The sequence below is a fragment of the Tenrec ecaudatus genome, chromosome 6, assembly GCF_050624435.1.
Source record: "Tenrec ecaudatus isolate mTenEca1 chromosome 6, mTenEca1.hap1, whole genome shotgun sequence".
In the NCBI taxonomy this organism is placed as follows: domain Eukaryota; kingdom Metazoa; phylum Chordata; class Mammalia; order Afrosoricida; family Tenrecidae; genus Tenrec; species Tenrec ecaudatus.
The window spans coordinates 19,116,111-19,139,828 of NC_134535.1; the positions used below are offsets into that span (position 1 = coordinate 19,116,111).

At 45.5% G+C, this 23,718-nt stretch overlaps 1 protein-coding gene across 6 annotated transcripts in view; it reads right to left on the reverse strand.

Moving 5' to 3' along the window:
• RIC8B (RIC8 guanine nucleotide exchange factor B) overlaps window positions 1-23,718 on the reverse strand; it is a 161,620-nt gene that overhangs the window by 14,783 nt on the left and 123,119 nt on the right. For 2 of the 6 annotated variants that reach the window (XM_075551037.1, XM_075551039.1), the window contains one exon: window positions 7,653-10,974. The exons of 1 other annotated variant lie outside the window; for it this stretch is intronic. In XM_075551037.1, coding sequence (XP_075407152.1) covers window positions 10,863-10,974 — 112 coding nt within the window. In that variant the 3' untranslated portion in view covers window positions 7,653-10,862. Of the gene's footprint in view, window positions 1-7,652; window positions 10,975-16,930; window positions 22,062-23,718 lie in introns of those variants that run through there. 3 more of the 6 variants (XR_012784875.1, XR_012784874.1, XR_012784873.1) reach the window with 3 other exon arrangements.

Genomic DNA, 23,718 nt, shown 5'->3' on the forward strand with positions numbered 1-23,718 from the left:
CACTGTATCAAGACCTTCATCTGCTGACAACAGAAGAAACAGATGCAGACATTCACTCATTATTGGGACACGGAACCTACAAAATACCAACCTGTAGGAATATTGGAATGGTCAAAAATGAAATGGGATGCATAAGGATTCATACCCTAAGCATTAGTGAGCTGAAATGGACTGCTGCTGGCCATTTTGAATTGAACAGCCACATGCTCACGATGCCAGGAATGACGAATTGAACGGGAATGTTGTTGCGTTGATCATTAAAAATCCTGGGAGCCATATTGGTGTATGGTTTACAAGTTGGGCTGCTAATGGCAAGCTCAACAGTTTGAAAGCCCAACTCCTCTGTGGGCGACAGCTGGGGCGCTCTTTTCCTCTAGTTAGAAACCCGTGGGGGCAGCTCTACCCTGTCCTACAGAGCCACTATGAGTTGGAATCCACTCAATGACAGCTAGTTTGGTTTTGGATCTTGAAGTATGATGTTGTCTGTAATAGCATAATTTCTATATATACTTACAAGGAAGAAGAGTCAATACGACTATTATTCAGATTTAGGCACCAACCACTAAAGTCCGTGATGAAGAAATTGAAGAATTCTACCAAGTTCTCCAGTCTGAAATTGATCAAACATGCCATCAAGAAGCACCGAGAATGACTGGCAATTGGAATGCGAAAGTTGGCAACAAAGAGGAAAGATCGACAGTGAGAAAATATGGCCTTAGTGATCCAGATGAAGCCAGAGATCACATGATAGATTCTGCAAGACCAACAAGTTCTTCACTGCGAATATCTTTTTTCAACAACACAAACAGCAACTATACATATAGACCTCACCATATAGAATACACATGAATCAAACTGATCACAACTGTGGGAAGAGACATGGGAGGTTAATCCCATCACCCAAACAAGGTGAGAGGCTCGCTGTGGAACAGATTATCAATGACTCACAGCGAGTGTAGGCTGAAGCTGAAGAACAGTAAAACAAGTACACAGGAAACCAAGTGCACAGGACCCAAAAATGTGACCGTGAGTGAGCACATTGCACTTGGATTTAGAGGACAGTTTAGGAACAGATTCTAATGCATTGAACACGGGTGAATGAAGACTAGATGAGTTGTGGAATGACATCAAGAAGATCATATAAAGAAGCAGCAAAATGTCATTAAAGTGAAAGAAAAGACCGAAGTGGATGTCTGAAATTTGTTCTTGAATATTGAGTAGGTAAAACGAGTGGAAGAAATGATGATGTAGAAGAGCTGAACGGAAACTTCCAAGGGGCAGCTCGAGAAGAGAAAGTCATTTCTTTGTACATTTGATAAAATGTACAAAGACATGGGGTTAGAAAATCCAAAGGGAAGGAATACGTTGGGCCGATCTCAAGCTGAAAGAACGGAAGAAAAAAAAATACAAGCTTTGATGGGCAACGTTGAAGGGTTCTATGGACAACATATTGCCTGCTGTAAGAAGGTGCTAAAGAAGTCACCATACCACAAGAATTGGTCGACACTCTCCCCTTTCAAGAAGCAGCCTATGATCAAGAACTGATGGTGCCGAAGAAGTCCAAGCTACACTGAAAACACCAGTGAAGATCAGGCTCCAGGAATTGAAATATCAATGGAAATGTTTTGACAAATTGGTGCAGCACTGGAAGCACTTACTCATCTATGCTAAGAATCTGGAGGTCAACAGGCTAGAAAACACTCATGGGAACGGGACAAAGGCTCATTCAAAATCTTCAAATCTCCTTACTGATAAAAATCAAAGACTACAGTCATCAATATAAAGAAAATCAGAAATAGATCTATGTGTCTATATTTATAGGTCAAGTATTAAGGTGGCGAAGGACCTTGGGCCTCTACTCAAACACTCCCTCAATGCATGAATACCTTCTTTTATTAAATTGGAACTCTATGATGCTCACTCTCCCGACACAACGGCTGGAGCCAACGTGGGTGAACAAGTAAATGTGGTGAAGAAAGCTGATGGTGCCTGGCTATCAAAAGAGATAGTGACTGGGGTCTTAAAGGCTTGAAGATAAACAAGTGGCCATCTAGCTCAGAAGCAACAAAGTCCACATGGAAGAACACACCAGCCTGTGTGATCAAGTGGTCCCAAAGGGATCAGTTACCAGGCATCAAAGAACAAAAAATCATATCATTGACTACACACCTCCATGATAGGATCGCTGAAGACAAATGGGTGCATAAGCAAATGTGAAGAAAGCTGATGGTGCCCGGCTATCAAAAGAGATAGTGTCTGGGGTCTTAAAGGCTTGAAGGTGAACAAGCGGCCATCTAGCTCAGAAGCAAATAAGCCCACATGGAAGAAGCACACTGGCCAGTGCGATCACGAGGTGCCAAGGAACCAGGTATAAGGCATCATGCAAAAAAAAAAAAGATATAAGTGTGTGTATGTATGTGTATATATGTGTATATGTATATATGTATATGTATATATGTATATATATACCATATTAAATGAAGGGGGAAGTGCAGAGTGGAGACCCAAGGCGCAAGTGTCGGCCACTGGAGATCCCCTCATAGAGGGGTTTAGGAGAGGAGATGGGTTAATTAGGGTGCGAGGTAGTACCAATGAAGAACACAGCTTTCCCCCAGATCCTGGATGCTTCCTCCCCCCAACTACCATGATCCGAATTCTACCTTGCAGGGCTGGATAGGACAGAGGCTGTACACTGGTACATATGAGGGCTGGAGGTACAGGGAATCCAGGGTGGATGATACCTTCAGGACCAAGGGTGTGAGGGACGATGCTGGGAGAGTGGAGGGTGAGTGGGTTGGAAAGGGGGAACTGATTACAAGGATCCACATGTGACCTCTTCCCTGGGAGAGGGACAGCAGAGAAGTGGGGGAAGGGAGATTCCGGATAGGGCAAGCTATGACAAAATAACGATGTATAAATTACCAAGGGCATATGAGGGAGGGGGGAAAGGGGAGGGAGGGGAAAAAAAAAAAGAGGACCTGATGCAAGGGGCTTAAGTGGAGAGCAAATGCCTTGAGAATGATTGGGGCAGGGAATGTATGGATGTGCTTTATACAATTGATGTATGTATATGTATGGATGGTGATAAGAGTTGTATGAGTCCCTAATAAAATGTAAAAAAAGAAAAGAGAAAAAAATGATTAGGGCAAAGACTGTACAGATGTGCTTTATACAATTGATGTATGTATATGTATGAATTGTGATAAGAATTGTATGAGCCCCAATAAATTGCTTTAAAAAAAAAAAGAAAATCAGAATCCTTAATACACATCATGATAAATGGAGAAACATTGATTGGAAGTTGTCAAAGACTTTGTTTTACTTCTACAATCACAATCAACGCTCATGGAAACAAGTCAAGAAATCAAACAACGTATTGGGTAAACTTGACGCACATAGCCTCTTTGGAGTGTTAAAGAGGAAGGACATCAGTCTGAGGGCTCAGGTGCTCCTGACCCGTGCCATAGTGTTTTCAATCGCCTCATATGCATGTGCAAGTGGCACAACATATAAAAAAGACCACAGAAGAGCCGATGCATTTGAATTGTGGCTGGTGAAGAATATTGGTAGTACTATGAAATGCCAAGGAGCAGTGGTGGCATAGTGGTAATGAGTTGGGCTGCTAACTGCAAGGTCAGTTCAAAGCCATCAGCTGTGTCTTGGGAGAAAGATGGTGCTTTCTACACCCATAAACAGTTTGCAGTCTTGGAAACTCACAAGGGCAATTCTACCCTGTCCTATAGGGTCATGATAGTCGGCATCTACTTGATGGCAGTGAGAGAGACAGACTGCCAGAAGAAACAGACCTGTCTTGGAAGAAGTACAGCCAGAATACTCCTAGAAGGATGGTTAGATTTTGTGTAACATACTCTGGACATGCTATCAGGAGATTACCATTCCCTGGAGGACACCATGATTGGTAGAGGGCTGGTGGAAAAGATGAAGATCAACGAGCTGTTTTGACCTTGCGGCTGCCGGCAATGGGATCAAGCATAACAGCAAGGCAGTGTTGCATTCTACTGTAGGGATGTATATAGGGTCACTATGAGCCAGAGCTGACTTGACAGTACCTTACAACCACGAGTTTTAAGATTTTTCAATTCTGAGGAAAACAAACTACCTGAACAGTGTAAGGATCTCCTTTCTTTTTTTTTTTCTTCATTTCTTTTTTTAAATTTAATTTTTATTTTTTTATTTTAACAATTTATTGGGGCTGATACAATTCTTTTCACAGTTCATACATATACATACATCAATTGTATAAAGCACATCTGTACAGTCTTTGCCCTAATCATTTTTTTCTCTTTTCTTCTTTTACATTTTATTAGGGACTCAAACAACTCTTACCACAATCCATATGGATGTGATCTCCTTTCTTTAAGATAGATGTTCATCCTAAGTATATTTTGCCAGAGAAAATTCAGATGGGAGAAAGAATCCACTATTCAGTAATGCTTCCAAAGACTTTAATTTTGTTAATCACATCAACATGTGTATATATATATATATATATATATATATATATATATATATATATATATACAAGGGGGTGACCACCCCCCCAAAAAAAACCCCAGAATTGCACGGCGTAGCAGAGCTTTTGTAGTACACACTTCCCCCGCTAGGTGAGTATTAAGCAACTTGCTCTTAGTGCACCCAGTGGCATTGCCTGGGAAGGTTCTCTCTGGTCATAGTGAAATTTTTCATAAAAGCAGGTTTGCTCGAACCTTGTTTTTTGTGATGGGTGGTTGAAGAGAACAGTGTGTGGCTGTGGAATTTTGCTTTCTGCTTGGGAAAAATGTCACAGTTACAAAGTTGAACACAGCTTACAAGGACAGTGCTATGGGGAAAACTCAAGTGGATGAGTGGTTTTCTTGTTTGAAAAAAGGTGCAATGTCCATTGATGACAAACCTCATTCTGGACGTCCATCAACTTCCTGAATGGACAACTGTCAACTTGTAGTGCATTTGATGTTCAATTCACCAGTTCATACTGTTAATTAAGCTTTGTATTTATAGGGTCTGAAAAGATTGTGTAAACAGTGTGACAAAAAAGGCCTGATTTGTGGCAGACAGGGGACTGGCTTTGCCACCATGACAACGCACCTGCTCACGCAGCCATCTCAGTGTGCCAGTTTTGGGCAAAAAACAGCATGCCTCTCTTGCCCCACACACCTGACTCACCTGACCTTGCTCTGTGGAACTTCTTTTTGTTTCCATGAATGAAGAGGGACATGAAAGGTAGCGATTTGATGACACAGAAGAGATGAAGGAAAAAAAGAGGGAGGTGCTGTCAGCCATCCAAACAAATGAGTTTGAAAATTTTTCCATGAATGGAATCGCAGATTTGACAAGTGTATTCTATGTAATAGAGAGTAGTACTTTGAAGGTGATAAGGCTGTTTTGTATGAAAAAAAATTTAAATACATAGCTTTTTTGGGGGGAGGGGCGAGGGTGGGAATTGTTTTTTGGTGGTACCCCCTTGTATAAAATCTCTGTTAATTATGAGTACCTGCCTGTCCAAGATTTTGTGTGTTCAGCATCTTAAGTGATGCTTGGTGACCACACAAATTGGCAAACCCTTTGCAGTACCGCTTAGTTCCAGCCTCCTACTCCCAAACCTGATGATTCATTGTCCACAGGTTAGGACTAGCGTTTCAGGTTCATTCCAGAGTCCAAATAAGCTTTCTTGCCTTTCCCCAACATGACATTGTTTATTCCGGTCTCTAAGTTTAGTGTCCCCTCCTTTCTCACCGTGCCATCACGGCTTCAGTCCCAACCCCCCCCACCCCCCCATGTATTGATGATGAACAGCCTGCTGTCTTCCTACTGCCTGCCCCTCATCCCATCCTTCCTCAAGACTGCAGCCAGTCTCCCCTTCCTGCCCGGTAGGCCCTTCCCTTCCCTGAAATGCTGCTGCTCGTGTCGGGTCACGAGAGCCACACTCTATTCCCTCCCCCTGGGGGTTCTGTAAACTCGGTGTGCACTTTTAGTCCACGGGTTTCGAGGGAGCCAGTTCTTGAGGCCGGAACAGCCTGCCTCCTAGACGTGGCAAGCTCCTGCTGGGCTCCAAGGCCACCGCCTGTGGCCTTGTTACCACCCCACATCCCTCCTGCTCAGGATCTGCCACACCTTCTCCTGGCACCCTGCAACTGTAAGGGCAGGCCTTGCTATGGCATTCTCACATGCCTGGCAGACGCCTAATAAACATCTGTGTAACAAGCTGGTGTGGACTGGTGCGCTGAAGAAGACAGGCCTGCTGAGAGCTCTGTGCAGAGGAAATAGGGAAATGGAGACTGCATTGCAGCTGAAAACTGCCCTCCCAATTACAGCTTCCCATTGCATTCTTTTGACAGTGCATAGTCCTTCTGAGTAAATACGTGTTGCTTTTGCCCTGCTTGCAAAAGCAACAGTGGGCACTTCGAGGGGACATGGATTTGGCATCAGTTTGCTATTTAAGTTGCTTGTGTGTGGTGCGCAGTTATTTCACATCTTCAGGTTTCGTGGTTCTCATCTGCAAGATGGGAGGCTATTCTAACCGCACTTGCTAAGACTGCAAGGAAGATCGAGACAACGCACTTCAAGGGCAGACCAGTGTGTGTGTGGCATGATATGTGCTCAACAAATACACACAGCTGCTACTGTGTGTTCAACAAGGAGAAGGCACGAGGTCTGTGGGACATGGGTAGAGCTAGAGGTCACGGCCTAGGCTTTTGTGCTGTAGGAAAAGAAAATGCCAATCTGATTGCAGAGGGCTGGGGGCAGGGCCGGGTGTATTTCGGATCCTTCTCAATAGTCACCAGCCAGGACTCATCTGGAGTGCCCTGGTGGCCTAGTGGCTACATTGAGCTCCTAACTACAAGGTCAGTAGCTCCAACCACCAGCTGCTGAGCGCCCTTCTGACTTCCATGAAGCGTTCAGCCTCAGAAACCCACTGGGGCAGTTCTCCTGTCCTGTCCCTGAGTCAGAATCAACTTGATTGCAGCTGAGTTTGGCTTTGGACCCTCTGCTCTATAGCTGCACTGGGGTAGATGTTCCGGGGTGCGTCAGCCACTCCTCGGAAAAACCTCCCCCTTTCCCAGAATCTTCTCACCTGTGGCCACTGTGTTACACCTCCCCCTAACCCAGCATGCGCCTGGAACGCCACTCCTGCTCTCTTCTTGTTTGGCTCCCCCTCTAGTCAATGGTCCCGCCAGGTGACACCTTACTTTTCTCGGCAAAATAATGGCAGCAATCCCTATGTCTCTCCCCCACCCTTGGATTTGCAGTGAATTAAAATCCTCAAGGAAATCAGTACCAATGCCTGCACTACCCAACCCTTAACAGGAGCGGTGTCTTCTTGTCATGGCATTTCTAAGTCTTCTGCCAGCGCTCCTCTATTGGAGTGGCGGAAACGCTGGGATCACCTGGGTGTGTAATGGGCCGTGTGCTGTCCAGGCTTCCATCCCTGCCGCTGCTCGGGCTCGCCTCGGTGCTGTCTGGAGCAGCAGCATGGACCCTTTTCCGGTGGGTTGATAGTGGCTGATCACACTATTTTTCCTGCGAGCTGGGAAGAACACTGGGCAGGGCAGTTAATTATCGGTGCTTGCCACAACGGAATCTCAGATAGCCATTGCTTTTTGAAGAATATTTATTGACATGGGAAAATGCTCACAATGTTAAAGAAAGCAGGATACAAATCTGTAAATACAGCATGATCCCAATCTTGTAGTAAAATAAATTATATATGCATAGAAAAAACACAGGAAGGAAGTACACTGAAACATGAACAGTAATGATCTCGGGGTGGTGGGGCTGGGACTATTCGTTTATTTTCGGCATTTCCCAAACTTTCCACGGTGAACATATATTACTTTTATAATGGGGGGAGGGGGACAGGTCAATGCCGGCGAGACAATAGTACTGGGAGGCAGGCAGCAGGACAGATGTGGTTGAAGGGTTGTTCGGTTGTTCCGCGCTGCTGCCAATGTCTGCGTTCCCGAAGGAAGGACAGCATATACCGGCCAGTGCCCAGGGCCGCAGGGTGCGTGAAGGGGACACAAATGTCTCTCCACTGTTATTCCTTTTAGGGCATCCTCTTCCATGACCCGGAGGGTGTGCCCGGGGGGGGGGGGCAGGCAATGTGGTAGTCAGCATGTCTGGGTCCTCCACTGCAGGCTGATGTTGGGGTGGGGGGAACCTGCAGTTCTCTCCTCATCTGTTTAAAAGTATTTCAAGCCTTCACCTGAAGTTCAGTGTGAACCTCACCAAGCTGCCCACTTACACTTCAACCTCAGGCGACCTTCCTGAAACCAGTTCTGCTAAAATAGTTATTGCTTAAAATGGCCTGAGAATGGCTCCTCCCCTCACCCCTCTCTGCTCCCAAGGGATGGGCTCCCAGCATTCCAAAGTGGTACAGAGTCAGCGTGGGCCCACTGGGCAGTGTGGTGAAGAGGGAGGTGAGGAGCTGCCTGCTGTCACCCACAGACTTGGACTTACTCGAGATGATCACCTATGTGACGTGATGAGGGAGGGTTACACAAGCAAATGGACACAGAAAGGCCAACACACAGCAAGCATTCCACGGGGGTCGGCCCGGGAAGTCGGTTTGGGAGCTCACACACCAGCACAAGTGTGGGCTGGCGCAGCACGGGGCAAGTCACACAGCAGCGGGATTCAGGGAGAGCAGGGCGGCACAGCTATGCAGACAGGACAGTTCAAACACTCACACTACAGAAAGCCTTACAGGGCTCACTCCACGAAACAGGTCTTTCACGGAGGGTGGCTGACATGCGTGCCAAAACTAGTTGACTGTAGAAATTATAAAAATACTTTAAAAATGCATTTCGAATGAAATAACAAAAATACATAAATTACCCCCACGCCCCGCAGCACTTCACTTAATCTACAAGGATGAGTTGTCAAGCTCTTTCTTTGCTGTACGGAAAGGCCTGGGTCACCCACCACCTCCACACCAACCGTTTTAGTTGGTGAAACTCCTCACACCTACGGTCTTCTCTTCAAGGCGCGCAGGGTCACAGGCCGGGACTCGGCCTGTGGCCACCCTGCGGTGCAGAGGGGTTTTCTGGACAACTAATGTCCTTTGGTAAATAGACTGCCCTGATTTGCTCGGCCTTGAATTGTGTTCCGCCCTCCCCGGCCTTTCCTGGTGCCTTTGCTAAGCTTGCCTTCCACCTAGCAGCTCCCCGCCCTCTTTGCTGGGCTGAGAACCCTGGTCATGAAATAGGTTCCAACAGATGCAACTCTCATGAAGAGGGAAACTCCAGATCTCACTTCTGAGCAAGCGGCCAGGAATGCACGGCCTCTCCTCAGGCAGCTCAGCTCTCCAGGTGACGCTCTGCCAGAGAAGTGATTTCTGGGCCAGGGCCGGCCTCCGAGCACTGCCTGTCCTTTGCCTGCACTTGGGACGGCTAGTGAGAAGTGAGATAGTCGGAGGGGGGGGGGAAGGGGGGGCAGCCTTTCCAACAAGCACGAACCGTGACACAGTATCGTCTGTCCCAGTATCTATAAAGAAACACACACAGATGGCTAAATTGAATCAACCCCAAGGTTTTATTTAATTTAAAGTTTTCAAAGGCAGTGGTTAAGCACATTTTCTATCTATCTATATATGTATGTATGTGGCTATGGATGTACATACATACATATATATGTATATATATGGAAACCAACCCTCTCCAACTTGAGCCGCTCATCACCTAGGCCCACTGTCTAGTGCATGATTCATGTTCTACTTCTTCATATGCCCAGTTCTAAAAGTAAAAATAAACAACCTCTATCAGTTTAACGGCAACTACTTGTGTTTCTTGTTTTTTAAATAAATAAAGTTACTGTTAAACTGATCACACAGAGTAGAAAGGTAGCACGTACACACGTACACACACACATACACACACACACATACCCCATAGCCCCCCAATTTAAAACATGTGACGGATGAATGACCTATATGTACAGGGGGGCGGCTGCGGCCTCCCCCTCCCAGCAGAGGCCCTGAAAGGACCCCATTGCTTAGACAGCCCCTCCCTCCACAACTGGGTGTGCCCCCGGCACCCTGAGTTAGACCTCGGAATGCAGGCTCCCCTTCCCCCATGTGCTGATTCAGAGGGCGCTTCAGTTCTATGGAACTAGTGTTCAGGTACATCAGGGAATAAACAGGCATTTGCAGCTGCCTGGGAACTAAGTCATCATTTGCAACTCTTCACTGGGAGAGAAGGAGCCTGCAGTTGTCAGAAGTGACACACTTGTAAAATGCGTACTCAGTCTGCCTGGCTGGGGCTGTGTGTGTGTGCATGTGTGCGCGCGAGTGTGGTGTACTCCGCTACATTTGTGAAAAACAAATGAAGTGAAGAGTGGTGCGTAGTTCCTGGAGCAGCTGCTCGGACTTCTGTTCGGTCAGACCTGCCCTAACGAGTCCCCGCGTCGTCGGCCCTCCTCTACAGCCCGTCTGCTTTCTCACGTGCCTCCAGGCTGCTGGCAAGATTCAGGAGGGGCAGCTCACGCCAACGAGAAGAGGACACAGCTCAGTCGTCTGCTAAGAATCCTGGCAAACAGCATCGCCAGATTCAACCAGGGCAGCTTTATAGAAAGGAGTCCTTCAGGTCCATGCTGATGAAATGGAAGTACTTCTTTCCCTGCTTCTATAGCCCCTGTAACTCCATCTAGCTGCAGCTCTGCACAAATGCCTCAATATTGCAAAAACACAGGATCACCCCTTAAATACGCTGGATTCTCATGAGTAGACCAGTTAATGTGTTTCTAGCCAAAGCAAGGGCATGAATGTTTGAGAGAGAAGCTTCCTCTGGAGCTACAGAGACAAGATGCCGATAAAAGCAACAGTGCGCGCTGAGCAGACGGCGCGCTCAGTCTGTGTCGGAGCTGGTCTCTTCGATGACGGAGTACTGGGTGAGGGCTTCCTCCAAAGGCGTTATTGTCCCGTCGGGTTTTAGCCCCATTGGTTTAAGCAACTCCTCTCTGGAAAAGGAGATAAGAGAGAGAGAGGGAGAGAGAGAGAGAAAAGTATTCACCGGCATCACACACACACACCCTTCCCCCACCCCAAGCCATAGCCTTTAAAAAGAAGTCTTTAAAAACCAAAGTATTTTCCTGGAAGAGCTCTGTGTGTCTGTAACAGGAAAGAGGAAAGGGCATGGAAAGAAAAGGAGGGAGAGAGACCAGTCACACAGACCAAACCCACAGGCCAATAAAAAGTATGACAAGCCAAGGTCCAAACAGCTCAGGACAAGGAGCAGGTCTCTTGTTTGTCATAATTCACACCCAACCCTGGCAATCCCCCTGTCCCACCCCCCCTTTTTTTTGTGGATTCGTTTTGTTTTAATGAAGTTTGAGTGGCCAAAATCTCACCCGTCCACACCGGACCAGGCATACAATTAACTGGCTGATTCAACACACATGCTTTTCACTCAGCAGCGTCAATCCCCCAGATGTTTGTTTCCACAGTCTCCAGTGATACACAAGCATCTGTTTAATCTGTGGGCCTTCCCCAGCCACCCCCTTTTCTTTCCTGCTCTCCCTCTTTCTCTCCTTTAAAAACTGCACACACAAAAACACCATTGCTTTGTCTGTGGCAGTTTAATTATGGGAGTGACAGTCATTTTAATCTCTTCAAAGCTTCCCAACTGCCTCTTTTCAACTAATCCAATTATATCTACTCCACAAGTTACAGCCTCATCTAAAGATGATTAATTATTGATTAAGCCAATCCAAAAGCATTAGGGAAGATTTATTTAATCTTTTCAGGCTCCTATTTATTACATGGCGATTAAGGCCAATGTACCTGTTGCGTTGACTGACTCCCTCTGGCCCCACAAGATCAGTGGTGAGGCCCTAAGAGCAGCCTGGAAAAAGCACCGGGCTGCTTAAACCTGGTTCCTCACGGAAATGGGCATGGAGCCCTGACACCATAGCTCTGACAAGAACCTAGGTGGCAGCTGCTTGGACGTGGGATTTGGAGCGAAGGAAAACCAAACCTCCTCTAGCCTGCCTCATCTTCTTGGGCCAGTAGAGACGTACTCCCTCCAGGGGGAGAGCCACGGGAGGGTCAGAGGCACAGCGAGACACCCTGGGGAGGGCGAAGAACAGCTCCGCCGACTAATCAAGCAGCTCTGGCCAGCAGCAGACCACCAGGTATTTCTGAGGGCTGGCAAAAGCTCTCTGAGAAATGGGAGTGGCTGAATGGCTCCTGAATGTTTGGAAGAAATTCATTTCCTCATCCAAGAAATGGGATCATAATCATAGCGTTGACAACTGGAGGGAGCCTTAGAGATCATTGAGTCCAACCCCTTGCTTAGGAAAGGCAACTGAGTGACTTACCCAAGGTCACATAGCTAGTGGCAGAGCTGGACCTGGGACATGGGTCTCCCAAGTCCTGGTCCAGTGCCCTTTCCAGCACACCACATCTGGATGAACTGTCCTAACACACTGATGGAGCACGCTCTGAGCTACACACCGGGAGACAAGGGAAGACTGGCCACAGCTACTGGCTTGACGAGCAGATGAGACAAGCACACGAGGAGGAACGTACACGTCGTGGGGCGTGTTGGAGTGGAGCTGTGAGCACAGAGCTGCGGCAGCTCCTTAGATGACACAGTGGGGAAGGTACCCCCAGGGAAGGTCAGTGAGGCGCCCCACGCCACTTCATCTTCCCTGAGAAAAGGCCCAGGGTTGGTGGGATAGGGGTGCTCGGTGAAGGAGCAGCAGGAGATGAGGCTGTCGGGGAGGTTGGGGCTCTAGAGTCACGTGTCTTTAAGGAGCCAATGCTGTAAGGAGTGCCTACTCAGGCTCGTCTCACAGGAAAGTGACTGGCGGCAGTGAGGTAGGTTTTCACTGGACTTGGAGATGCTAGAGGCAGAAAACGATGTGATTGGGAGGCCACAGACTGTGAGAGGAGATCAGCTGATGGAAGGTGTGGATGTGAGAAGAAAAGGCATCCTTTCTCAGGAACTGGAAGGGCATGGTGTTGGTGAAGGAGAGGAAGGAGACTGGGCACAGTGGGTGCTCAATAAATATAGTCCAGGGGCCATGACACCAACGTATGGGGACCATTTGTCAGCAATGACTCTCACATTGTCTTAACTATGAATTCTTTCCTTGTGGCTTCCAGCCTGTATGACCAAGTGTATGGCAAGACCAGTCACTTTTGATGTGTATAGGAGATACAGCAGGTGCGGTGGGAAGGTACATGAATAAGTCGAGGGGCTTGCATGACTACCCGGTAGAAATGCTCAGTGGATGCATAGCGAGAAAATGTTCCCATTAAAATGTTGCTTTAGCACTGATATACTCTCTCTCTATTTTAGAATACACAGTCCCAGTTCCAATGGCAGTAGAGGACTTTAACATTGGACACTCTACACCAGTAAGTGGTAAGAGGAGAAGGGAGACAGCATGCTCAGAATGAAACAGTAAGGCGCGTAAGGAAATCGAATGGTCGGAAGGGGTTGGTGGACCGCGGGCACAGTCAGGTGGGGTGGGGGTAAAGAGAAGGGACAGGTTGAGTTAGGAATGGCAGATGGGGCTAGAGGAATTCTATCAGGGGCAGTGAATAGCTGGATGGATTAACTACCACCTTCCAGCCTAATATTGATGCACCTCTTTCATAACAGGATAATGCAGGTTTATCAGCCACACAAGCTGTCAAACAACTCGTATGAAGTGCCTAGCACTTCGTTGCTCAAATCCCAGAGGAAGACAGACAAACTTCGGCAATCCTGTGGGTTTGGTTCCAGCTTCCTGGTGTCTATCAATGTAACAGGCACACTATACTAGATGGTCTATTAAGGTGCAAAGTTTGACACACTGTGACAATTACCAAAAATGTGACACAGAGACATGAGTGAGCACAGGCTGTTGGAAACAATGGTGCTGATGGACCCTGCTTGATACAGGGTGTCACCAATCTTCAACGTGTGAAAGATGTCTACCAGTGAGGTGTAATTCAACCAGTGTACCTGCGCTTCCCAATCGACTTTGTTGGCTTCATTCCCCACTCCCGAATCCAATTTTGCAATAGAATTAGTTAAGAACATTATATTAGTTTTATTGCCAAACTATAGGAGAGAATCTGTGGAAAAAACCTCAACTCCCACTGAGCCGACTCCCACCACATAGGATCCTTTAGGACAGGGCAGACCTGCCTCTTTGGGTTTCTAAAGTGGTCAATCTATTTGGTGGCTTTGAACTCCTGACCTTGTGGTTAGCAGCCCAATTTGTACCCCACTACGTCACCGGGGCTCCTTCCATAGAGCATGACAAGGGGCCCAGATGGAATTCTCATGTACTAACTGATTCGTCTCAAGCATTTCCTATCTTATTTCCTTTTGGGGTGCTTTGTACTGCTCCTCCATGAAGATGGAAAGACCTCGGAAAGCATGAGTCTTTTTTTGTTCTCGCCTCCCGGAGACGATGGGCTGAGTGACTTCTGCAGGAAAGATGTTTGTGCGAACGGGAGGTGGGGGTGGAGGGGAGCATGTGAACAGAGGGATGGAGGCAGTGATGCGCTCTAATGGCAAGAACACAAAGACTAGGAGTCAGGAAGTCGGAAGTCCGGGCCTCCCAGTTACCTGCTTTGTGATCTCGGGCAAGTCTGAGGATCCGGTTTCCCCTGTGAACTACCGTTCTCCTTACTTCCTATCGGCAATCTACGGAGTAACGGCACTGGCAGTAGTACTTGTAGTAATAATAAAAACAACACAGATGAAAGAGTTCTGTGAACTCCAAAGAACTGCTAAATAGTAGTAACTACGCTTGTGGTAGAGAGAAAAGAGCCCATTGGCTTTAGAGGCGGAGATACCTGGGGATCTATCTTGAGTCACTGTCAACCTTGAACCTGCTCCACCTGAGTTTCTTTGCAGAACTAGGTAGGGATGACCCACCTCCCTGGGTTGCTGTGAGGACCAGAGGCCATTCCACACACAGAGTGCACAGTGCAATGGCTGGAGTGCAGCTGAAGCCTCAAGGTGCAGTTCCTGTGCCTTACTGACTTCTGGGAGGTGGAAGTGGAGGAAGAATATGCAGAAGCTAAGAGAAGACATGGTCCCTGTTCTCAAGAAGCTTTTCGTCAGTTCAAAAGCTGAAGAGCACACACACGAAGCAATCCTGAAAGGATTACAGCCCAGCAGATCAACAGGCCTGAGATGACTGAAGGGCAGAGCCTTGCTTTCCCTGTTGTGGCACTTCATCGATATACCACTTGTGCATTTGGAGTCTGTTGGAATGAGCACCCCTGTCCTGTCTGACTGTGGAGGGGCTTATTTTGCAGCCCGCCGGCAAAACTTTGCTGGTTCTCTTCCTCTCCGTCCTACAGATGGCAGCCCACATACACCAAAATGCAACCTTTGAGACTCACTCCTGAGATCACTGGACTGTTTCACTTCACAGGACATGTGGCATCCCTATGGACCAGACGCGTGCAGGGACTGAATCCCATCAGTCATCTGGCCTCTGCCCTCAAGGGAGGGACACAGGAGGAGATGGCGACGAGACTATAGGCTCCTTGCAGGAAGTAGAGGCAGGTCCAGGGGGATGTGGATTCAGGGGAGAAAGGCATTCGTCAAGCAGAGGCACAGAAGCAAGAGTTAGTTTGCGTGCAGGGATTGGCAAGCAAGCAAAGGAAAAATAAAGCTCAGAGATACGAGATCCAGAAGAGCACTTGAATGGAGACTGACTCTCCGCTGACAAGTCTGGATTTGATTGTAAAGGCTGGTTTGTCCTGGATTTCAAGGGTCCATAAGTAAATAAATATAATTCTCACTACCAAATTTGAAAGCTATGGAATAACATTGCTCTGGTGTACGAAAAACAATGTATGATCTATGCTTTCATTATTTCATTTTTTAATCCCTATGTGTCTAGCACAGTGCCTTGGAGAGAACAGAGCCTCGGGAAGCATCCGTGAACTAAATTTAGCTGCATTTGATAGTACCTTGTACTTTAATGGAGAGGAAAGGTAGGGTGTCTTATGAGACTCTCAAGTTAAATCTGGGATAAAAATCCACTTTCATCATCAGGATTTACAGAGCTGGGGATATATTAGCATTTCACAGGAAAGTCTACAGACTGCTTCCCACACAGTGAACAGCTCGAGGGAAGCGTCTGTGTGGTATCTGGTTGCGATTTACCAGTATCGAGTCAGCATGGGGCATCCAGTAGGTACTCCATAAATCCAGCCATGGGCCACAACATAAATGTAGACTGGCAGGGAACCATGTGCCAGAAATTATTCTCATGTTACTTTAATTGTAATTATTACTCTGATGAACCAACGCTATTCAGATCTTCTGAAAGTCCAGGAGCGAGACAGTCCCCTTATTACCACACAGCCGAGAATTCCCAAACCCTAATCAAGAACAGATTGGATTTCTTATATATGGGGTACCAGGAGATCTAGAGTCTAATCTCAGATCTCTCACTAACTTGCTAGATGTCCTTGGGCAAGTCATTTGCCTCTCTGGGCTATGTCTCCCCATCTACAAAAAGTACAAAAAGGAGGGGGTTGGACAAGATGATCCCCAAGTTTCTATTCTACGAGCCCAATTATTAGGCTAGTAGCTAATTTGACCTATTTTTAAAAGATGCTAAGCTTTGAAGATACTAAAACTTATTATTGCTAAGCTGCTGCTTGTCATCAAGACATTCTAAGCCTGAGTTAAACACAGTGTCTTAGCTAATGGTCACTGATGCAATCAGACCTACAGACCCTTTCTGCAAAACGACCAACCAATGACCAGCTGTAACGAGGAAGGATCCAAGTTCAGTCACAGCCCTCACTAAACAGACCATTTCACGAAGAGCTACTGGTCCTACACGATGAAGGTCCCTGTCGACATAAGTCTACCAGGGTAAAACGGAGCATACTAACATGTGCACCAGGATTAGGATATTCACACAGTAACAACTCCTTCATACTTACCTTCAGTGCTACACACAGGCCTTAACACATGTTACGAGTGCCCTCGTTACCATCAAAAAGAACAGTGATGTCTACTGGATAAAGAGCCCATTCTAGGCACTGTGACAGTATCATGGCGGGCTTCTCATCTGATCAGGCATCTGGCCAGGGAAGAGATAAGCCTCCAAGAATGTTCAACTGGAACGAAACATCATTTAAAAATTTGATCTTACTAAACGAGAAGGAACCATGATCTACAAGGGCTTGGCCAGGCAAGAGGACACAGATAAAGCACGTCCAAGTAAGAAAACCCTATTTGTGCCCCAGCCTAATCGTTGGGGGCTAACAGAAACCAAGAACATTTTCCTAAAGATCTAGGACTTGGGGATTTAAGGGTATAGAACCATATTTATAATTTACTGTGGGTTTTTTCCCACCCTGGATATATTTTAGTATTTTCTTGAGCCACAACTTCACTGTAAGCAGGCTCTCTGGGATGCCTGGGCTTATACCTTCTCAGAACCTTGGACAAAGAAGCGCCTATACTTTGGGGAGGGGGCGGGAAGGGCTTCTGGTTCCTATGTGCCTCTTTTCCTCTAGAAATGAAAGTGCAAAGATGGGTCTCAGACACTAACATACCCAATAGCACATTATCAAACTGGCCAGATGTGTTTGTGAATAAAACACCTTACTTGACTTAAAAGCAAGGGAATACTCTTGCCCACCGCTGGCACATTGTCTGTGTTGTGCAATACAAACAAAGCATTCAATTCAAGTGCACTTGTTGAAAAACAGGACATAATGAAGCAGTTGGTATAATGCATTCTTGTTTCCCACTTGCAGATCTCCCAAGAGTCCCTTCGAATTTACCTATACGAGTTTCAGCTTCCCGCTTGCCACTTAGCTTGATAACGACTCAAAAATCATTCCCTTGTTTTCAAGGGCTCTTCTTTCTTGTCTGCTCTGTGTACTACAGGGCAGTATTGACACATGGAATTAATGACAGGGTCTGTAATGAAACAACAGTCATGCAAACACCAGTCTGCTCTTTCGATAAAACAGCATGTTAGAGACCTATTCACCTCCCTCTAATTGAGTGCTGCATAATAGTTCCGATCCTTTTATGTAACATAGCTTGTTCTCTGATTAGAATAGCTGGGGTGGGGGTGGGGGTAGGAGGCATTGCTTCCTTCAATCACCCCCGGATTAATTCTCTGCTCTTAATGAGGTTGGCTGTTATTTAGGCAGGTTCTGTTACATACTTGTTTTGTTGACTTCTGTACAGCGTATAACAAAACCTAAGACAGGATAATTGGAACCATTTCTTTTGGCACTGGGATTCCTGCTCTTAATGTAAGGTTGGCTTGGAAAAAAGAACTATGACATTTTAAATTAGCCATTTCAATATTAATTCCTTTTAACATTTGAAAGATAGGATAAGTAGTTAGTATATAAATAAAGCCTTTTAATTAACACAGAGTTTTACCAAAAATGCTGGCGAAGATGGAGCCAGTGATGGCCCCCTGAGAGCAGCTGTCTATCTGTCTGCAAGGCCCACCGCGTCTGGGAGTGCACCTCCCGCCAAACTTCCAACATCACTCCAATCGCCCACAATCCACTGAAATGCAGCGGATCTCCCAATAACGGAGGACACTCTTTCCCCTTACAAGAGGGCATTTTAACTGCGGGGACTGGCTGCCACGTCCAGCTGTTCTATGAAAAGCGTGTCCTTAGGGTACGGAGCCTGAGCCTTCATCTTCCACGCACTGGCTCCTGAGTGCTGAGCACTGGGTCACACTGAGTTTCCACTAAGCCACGAGTACCGTAGGAAGGAGGGGTAGTGGGGGCTTTTCCAGAGCTAAAGTTACCTCTGCAGGTTGCATGTTTCACGAAAGGACGATTATGCAATCCTTTTACTCAGCCTTTTTATCATCCTGCTTTGGGACTGGGGACAACTGGGAAGGTATGTGCAGCATAAAGACCCATTGGGTCTCGTATGTCGCTCATATAACCAAGTACTTCCATTGTTAAGATACTGCAAGTGGTCCCTTAAAAAGGCCATTTAAGTCAGGTTTTCTGATAGTGACCCAGTTCAGGACAAGCTTGTTGGACTATCATTATTTTTTCCAATGATTAAAAGATCTTATATTAAAATAAAATTACAGAAATTTTACTAGTTTCTTTCATATACAGATGCTTTGATTTTATAAATAAAAAAAATTAGGCTATTTATTTAGCACCCGACCTGCTTATTTGAAGTGAAGCTCAACTACGGAAGGCTAAAACCTTTAAGCCTTAAATATCTTTTCAGGGAAATATGTTTGTTTTTACAATTTGTGATGTGCATTTATTTTAGCAATTAGGTATGCTATTGAAAATACCCAGACTTACATACTTCTAAGGGGTGTTGCTAATTTTTCCAAACTAGCATAAGATCTGGAATCTGACGACTGAGAGCTGAGTCCTGCCTGTGTTATATTATTCGTATGCCTGATCTGGGGCCAATTAACCTGTGGTCCCTTTGCTCCTTGATAAGTACCCCATTTTCCCTACCTAATTCACAGTGCCATTTTAATGATGGATGGAGAGAATGGATGTAAAAATACTTTTTGAACTTTAAATGAAGGCACTGCATAGTTATTAGTTTTTAAATTATTGTTCTCATTTCTCTAGATTACATGCAAAGCACCTAAAAAACTTGCTGCCCACCTCATATTAATTTAGCATGGTTAAGGAGATAGAGAAAGGGGTCAGAGAGAGTGCTGGAAGTAGAAAATTCACTTTTCTCCTTAAGTGAAGGTGGTCTTTATTATTTTGCAGTAACTTATAATCAGAAGTTTTCTTTCCACTTTTTTCTAATTAGCAAGATAAATAATAATGAAGGGGTCAGCACCATGGAACAAAGCAGTACAAGTCTTCCACAGTCTTCCCAAGTGGAAAAACATAAAAGTTAAGGAAGAAGAGCAGCTAAGGGAGCAAGCAGACAATGGAGATTATTCCTATTTCATGTTTCTCTGTCAAAAGCCACCCCAGCTAGGGCTTAAATCACAGGCTCAGAGTAGCCACCTGTGCGACAAGACTAAAAGACGACTACCACTAGGCAGTGCGAAGGTAGCATGACGTCCTACTTAGAGGTGTCCAGCCAGCAGAAGGGCCCCCTGTAACTTAAAGGCACAGTACCAAGCTTCTCAATTAGTCCTCTCCTACCACTTTTAAGTGTACATACATTTAGCTGGATCCAGGTTCCCTTAACTGAACTTTTGTGCAACTTAACAGAGGATTTTAATGATGCACAACAACACTGTTAAAAATAGAAATATGATGTAAGCCACATAAGCAATTTAGAATGTTCTACTAACCATGTTTAAAATTAAAATAAATTTTAATATTTTTGTTTAATCCCTTATATAAAATAATATCATTTAAAAATGTTATACACATTAAATAATTACTAAGGGGATATTTCACCCCCTTTTTGGGGGATACTAAGTCTTTGTCAGTTTATCCTTGTAGGAATCCCAACTTGGACTGTGGATGAAGCACATTTGAAGTGCTCAAGGTCATGTATGGCTAGCGGTTATCATACTGGGCAGCAAAGATCTAGAGGGTTTTCTGATGGTAACAATTAAGATCTCCACATATCTGTGCCTATAAGTACTTTAACTGGATCACATTTCTGGATCGTCCTTATACCAGCTCATCACAAAGAAAGGTTGCAATCCCAGTTATTCATAGTTTTGTAAGCAGAATAACAATGCGTACGTACGGGAAAAATTAAGTACCTTCCAGTTATAAATTACTTGTGCTGGTTTAAAAATAATCTCTGCTTTAAAGGGAACCCTATTCCTACCTAGGGTCACTGTGAGTTGATTCAGTATTTACTGGGTTTTATTTCTCTATTTGGTGCCTACATACAGGAAAGCCAAGTCTGAAACTGCAGTACTAGATGGCTAGCAGAAAATCTTAATTACTGGCTAAAGAGTAAAAGAGAAATGGAAAGAATGGGGAGACATTTTTAATATAATTAAACAATTGTAGAATGGGATAAGTATGAGGCAGAAGATTAATCAATTCTGGTTCTAATTAGAGAATAAAGGGGATTAGAAAGGTAAAAAACCCTAAAACTTGAAATATCACTTCCTTTGGTCAGTTACAGCTCAAGCCCACCACTGCTCCCCCTCAGCTCCTAGGGGAGCCCGCTCTCCTGTAGAGGAGTGCCTGCGGTAGCTGGGGCAAAGGTAACGGGATTAGCCACACCGGACTTGCTAAACCACATACGATCCCCATTCTCATCTCTTGCTTCTGTTGCAGGGGCTTACCTATTCGTTTTTCGATTCAGAAAAGGAACGAGGAAGTTGCTCCAACTGCTCTCACTTAAAAAATGTTAAATACAACTTCCATAATCTCAAGCTTCAGACCTTAATGCTTATCTTGATAAATGTGATAATTACCATTCTATATTGAAGGAATTACATATCCCACTGTTTAAATCAGGTCTCAAAGCATCTTATGGCATTCCTTTTCAGCTCTGAATTTTATTATATCTGGCCATGAAGTTAAACTGCCAAAGTGTACTTCAAAGTCTTAACCACGCAGGCCACTTTGTGAGGCAAAAAATCCACCTTCAAACTTGGGATCTGGTGGCGTCATTGTTTCAGCCTCACACACTGGGGAACCACTGGGAACAAGGCACTGTACTAGCTAGACATGAGGGGACTTGATGGGTTCAGATTACTCCCAAACTCCTAAGACCTCCGTGTTCACTGCTAATCTCCTTGTTACAAATCTAATTCTTAAACTAAAAACAGAGCAAAATAAAAAAAATTACTGGGAACACTAGTAAGGCTGGTTGTGTCCGTCAGAAAGTGCCTGTGCACGGTCTCTCCAGTACTGGGAAATGTCGTGGCGACCACGCTGAGCTCCTAGAGGGCAGTAGCTGTGTCTCGCATGGAGGCAACATGGAAACGCTCTCGCTTCTGTGTCGGCGGCTTGACGATGCTGGCAGTAAGTGACATCACATCTACTACGCCCTACACCAGGCTCAGTAACAGTACTTGTCATGACCAACCTGAGTCATCACTTTGGTAAGTGCTTTGGCACGGGCCACTGTTGCTAACCACCATCCTGGTGCAGCTCCTTCACATCTGCTCGCCTATGGACGGAAAAAAGGAAGTGTCTAGTGTCCATTCCTAGGCCACGTCACCTCCAACCCTATCCTTTACTCACACTCTTTCAAGTCAGGCCCAGGAAAAACTGATTTCACTTTTCAGGAAGGAAGTTTATCAGTCAAAGCTACAGTACACTTTTAGCACATTAACAACTTGGCTGAATGCAGAATATCCTGAAGAAGGACGGTTGAGGGCGCCAACCAAGGTATACAAAGCTGAAGAGGAGTCAGAAGTGTTCTGGCAAACACTTACTTTGACAGACAGACACAGTAGCACAGCAGACAGAGCAAAGGCCTGGAGTTCTAGACAATGAAGTTCCTAGTCTCACTTTACTGTGAAGCTAGAATGAGAATGTAAGTGACAGTGTTCTGTAAACTGCTGAAGGGACTGGATTATTGCTTAGAAATGTCTTGGGCAATTCTTTGGGTATCTGGTAATATACACTAATCGAGTAATAATGAAACAACTGGGGTTCTGTAGAAGGAAGATGCTGTATGGGAATACCAAAGACTTGTCTTTTTAACAAGAAAAACTTTCCCTCCACCTGGTCATTTCTCTAATAAAATCCTCAATCTCAATGCTCAGCATGCAGCTACCTGCCCTGTGAAAACCTTCCCTATTCTTCTAGACAGAATGAACTCCTCCTTTGCCTGGCTGCTTCCTGTTCCACACTAACCCCATGTGTGTCACTATCTCCTGTCACCCTGTGTCACCCAAGTCCTCCTTCATTTGGACTTGGTTATTCTGAAGCCAGAGACTATCCTGCTCACTCTGGGTCTCCCCCAGCTTCCCAGCAGAGCGCGCGGCATAGAGTAGATGATTAATCATGTTCCCTGAATTATGCTGAATTTAGCCTACTTTGGCTTTAAGAGTGTTTTTCTCCCTTCAAAAGCCTTAAAAAAAAAAGCAGAGAGGAAACTTGAGACTGATGAGGAATACAGCACAACAGACACGGGAACGCACAAAGAATGGCTTCATTCTTCGCATTCCTGCTTCAGAATGCTCACTGCGGATCTCCATACAGCATTGTTACCGATGATTATTAGTGAGAGCGAATGTTAGAAAGCACACAAAGGCAGACGATGTGAAAACCCACCCCACGTCATGCGAAAGGTCTACTTGATTTAGGACTATTCTCAAGGTTGCCCTTTGCTTCAGCCTTAATGGCAACATCAGTACCATGAAAGCCAACACAGACCTGTTTGCTCTGCTTTACACATGCAAAACTCAGTGTCACCTTCAGAAGGAGTGGGACCTTGCTCTGCTTCCTGGTGCACATGCATCTTCTCTAAGGCGCAGCTGAAACCGGGTGGAAGCGTGGCTAGTTCAGACTTGATGTTTGTGTTTTTATTTGTTGGTAGCTTCTAGAATATGTGGATCCCCGAGACTGAAAGGAGAAGGACCTAGCACCTTTCTTCTTCTTTGCCCATTATAGGGATGCTGTGTTCAGCGATGCTGCCTCCATCAGTGAAGCCAAGTACTTGGATTATAATGAATTTCACTGGGAATCCTTTCCTCTATCTTGCACTTTGCTAGCTTGGAGTTTACCCATCCAGAGGCTAGCCAGGGTAGATAGATGGGTCATTTTAATAGCATCATTGTTCACTTACAAGAGCATGTGTTGTTGATCAGAAAAGATAA